Source organism: Myotis lucifugus, unplaced genomic scaffold (genome assembly GCF_000147115.1).
Source record: "Myotis lucifugus unplaced genomic scaffold, Myoluc2.0 scaffold_128, whole genome shotgun sequence".
Lineage (NCBI taxonomy): Eukaryota > Metazoa > Chordata > Mammalia > Chiroptera > Vespertilionidae > Myotis > Myotis lucifugus.
Window position 1 is genome coordinate 907696 of NW_005871176.1, and position 3290 is coordinate 910985.

Sequence of the window (3290 nt, forward strand, 5' to 3'; positions counted from 1 at the left end):
CACGGGTGTCGCTTTTTGATGCTCTCATGCTCTGTCTCCTGAGAGATGACGATGGCATCAATTTTCTCTCCCCTGAGCCTTTTCAGAAGGCAGAACTCGAGCCAATGAAAGACAAGCTCCGAGTGTGCCTCAAGGATCCGTGGCGTGTGTGCCAAGACCTTGCTCTGCTCACAACTAGATCTGGACTGTGGGCCCATTCCCCAAGTCCGCCCTGCATCCTGGTTTGGGGTGGGGGTGGAGGGAGACTTTAGGGAAGATCCTTGGGCTTCTTCCCTCCTGGGAACTCCCTAGGGTGGGTGTTGGGGACATCTCTATGCTGTCATCTTGTTTCATTGCCTCCTACCCCTACTGCCATCGGAATGTGTTACGGACTTGTGGATGCTCGTATGGTCTGTCTCCCTCCATTGAATGCCAGGATTTTGTCTTTGTTCTCCAGCCCTCTGGTGCTGAATGACAAAGGAGTACCCCCAGCCGGATGCTGGCGGGTGAGCCGCATGGATTGGAGCCTGTTGGGATGATGGGAGAGGGCTTCCCGGAAGCGATCCTAGAGCGGATGCTGACGGGCAAGGGTTTCCCGTGGCCCCCCTAGCACTGGAGTTTGCGCCTGCCACACCGGGGCCGGCTCAGGAAGAACTGCTTGAAGTTTTTCTCGTAGGTGGGCAGGTTCTCTTTGAAGCAGTAAGCAGACTGCTTGTCGCACTCGCAGGCCCGCAGCCCACAGAGGCAGCCAACACCAGGACCCGGGGCACACTCACCTGCGGAGAGACAGAGGGTCACTGGGAGCTCCCAGCTCACTCCCGGGGTTTGGTTCTAAGGTTTGGGAAATAGAGAGCTCGCTGTAAGGGCTCAGGGGTTGAAAACTGAAAAGGGAAGTCACTTGGAGTCCTTTTCCTTCGGACCCAAGGCCTGATCACACCTGGACATGTCACAAGTACTGGCATAAGGAACAGTCTAGAAGGAAACAAGAGACGTGGGGGAGTGGGGCTTGCATGGAGGGGTGCCCTGAGTTGGTGCACCTGGGCCAAGGTAATGGGACCCATTTCCTCAAAGCATCTCATATTTCCAACCCCTTGCTTGACATCTCACGTGGATCTCTCAGGCATCAACAACTTAAGACGCCCAAAGTGAATTCACACTGTAAGTGCTCCCTCCGCCCACCAAGCCCGCCTTCTCCCACACTCCGGGCTCAGTAAATGCACCACCTCCTACTCGAGCCTGAAAGCTAGCAGCCAACCTTGGTCCCTCTCCTCCTCTGACTTTTCACATCTAGTCCACCAGCAAGTTCCATGGATTTCCCCGTGTTTAAAATGTCACGCTCTGCCTGCTTCTCTCCATCTTCTCAGCCACCACCCCAATCCCTGTCATCACCAGCTCTGCTCCCGACCCCCCCATGGAAGGAAACAAACAGGAACCTTCTTTAAATGGAGCCTGGATTAGGTTCCCTCTCCTGCTTAAAGCCCTGCTGTGGGTTCCCACTACTGGGGGAAGACATCCCAAATCCTTGCCACAAACTCCAAAGCAGGCTTGCCATGATCCAGCCCTTGCCAACCCCTCCACCCTTATTGTCCCTCGCTCTGCCACTGTCACTCTTCTCGAGGCACACCGGCCTCTATATGGCACGTGTCTTGCTCTGTCTTGTCCCAGGGCCTTGCTACTCGCGGTCCTCTTTGTCTAAAACAGTTCTCTCCAGGATCTTCAAGCGGCTAAATCCATCCCGATCCTTTGGGTTTTGGTCAAATTTGCCCTCGTCAGAGAGGCTCTCCAGGACCACCGGACCTGAGGCTCTCTCCAGCCACTCTCTCTCACATCCCTGCTTATTTCATTGGCTGTATTTTCATAACTCGTACTTCTCTTATTTATTTACTTGCTTGTGTCTGCCTCTCCTCAACGGAGTGTGTGCTTTGTGAGACTGGGACTTTGTCTGTCCTGTCCACCACAGTGTCCCCGGCATGCAGAATCAATGCTGGCACACAGTAGGTGCTCAACAAACAGTTGTTGACTAAATGAATGAAGACCCCATGGGCCTTTGGGATCAAGTGTCTGCCCTTTGGCTGAATTCACCGCTAGATGGGGATCTTCTATTTAATAGAACTGTAGTGCTGTGTGTGTGTGTGTGTGTGTGTGTGCGTGTGAGAGAGAGAGAGAGAGAGAGAGAGAGAGAGAGAGAGAGAGAGAAGGGGGGGAGTAAGGCACAGCTTTCTCTTTCTAGATAACCCCACCCACTTCTACTCTCTCTTTTAAGGGAAAAATGGAACTGTGAAATACACTCCCACAAATGAGACAGAGCAAGAAGATCCGCATTCCTGCCCAGGCTCACCAGGCAGCCTGCCAGGCCTCTGCCCGGTCCCTGAGTCCTCTCCCTGGGCTCTTGTTCAGTCTCAGGGCTTTAAGTACCATCTGAGCACTGACGACTCTCCTGCCTTCACACCAGCCCAGAGGGCTCCCTCGAGCTCTAGACTCCAATACGCTCGTGTCCACTCGACGTCCCTCTTGGTGTCTGACATGCATCTCGAACACCACATGGCTCATGACAAGCTCAGCTGTGTCTCTGTGGTCCGCTCTTCCCCCATCTGCACAAGCCCAGAAGATGACACCGTTCTCCACGGCTGCTCAGGCCGAGAACCTCAGTTCAGCCTCTTTCCTTCCCGCCCCACGTCCAACCCATCAGCAGGTCCTATCGATTTACCTCCAAAACACACCCAGCACCTGACACTTCTCTTCATCTCCACGTCGTCACCCTGACCCAAGCTGTGGCGACTCTCTAGTGCTACTGAAACAGTCCACGAACAGTTCCCCCTCTTCTCCCCTTGCTCCCCAACTTCTCTGCAGTGGCCACAGCCACTGTGGGGCAGCAAAAGGAGCCCCATCTTTCTAAAGCAAAATTAGTGCAGATCATTCCCTGTCTCAAAGGATCCAACAGCTTCCCCTGCAACTGAAGTGGAAGGTGAGCTCCCTGCCCTGCCCCCACGCCTCATCTCCCCTCCTTCCTGTCTCCTCTGCTCCCACCCGCTGGCCAAAGGCCACCCCCTTAGAGAGGCCTTCCTCAGCCGCCTAAAGTAGCCATCCCTCCCTGCCCCTGCCTTCGTCATTCTTCACCTTGTTGCCTTGTTTCAGATGCTTCGTAGCACTTGTCACTACCTGAATGTACTTTTACTTTGGGACTATTTTATGATCTGTCTCCCTTCTTTAAAGGCAAATTCTTTTCTCAGGGCAGGGAGCTATCTTATCATTGGGAACCTTCCGACCTGAACATGCGTAAACACCGCATCACTACCTTGCTGCTGCCTCAT

At 54.0% G+C, this 3290-nt stretch overlaps 1 protein-coding gene across 1 annotated transcript in view; it reads right to left on the reverse strand.

Annotated features, from left to right (window-relative positions):
• Window positions 1–6: 6 nt before the first annotated feature.
• PLA2G2C (phospholipase A2 group IIC) overlaps window positions 7–3290 on the reverse strand; it is a 16325-nt gene continuing 13041 nt past the window's right edge. Inside the window, exon 5 of the mRNA XM_023758357.1 lies at window positions 7–755. Within this exon, the coding sequence (XP_023614125.1) occupies window positions 586–755 (170 nt within the window). The 3' untranslated portion in view covers window positions 7–585. The remainder of the gene's footprint in view (window positions 756–3290) is intronic.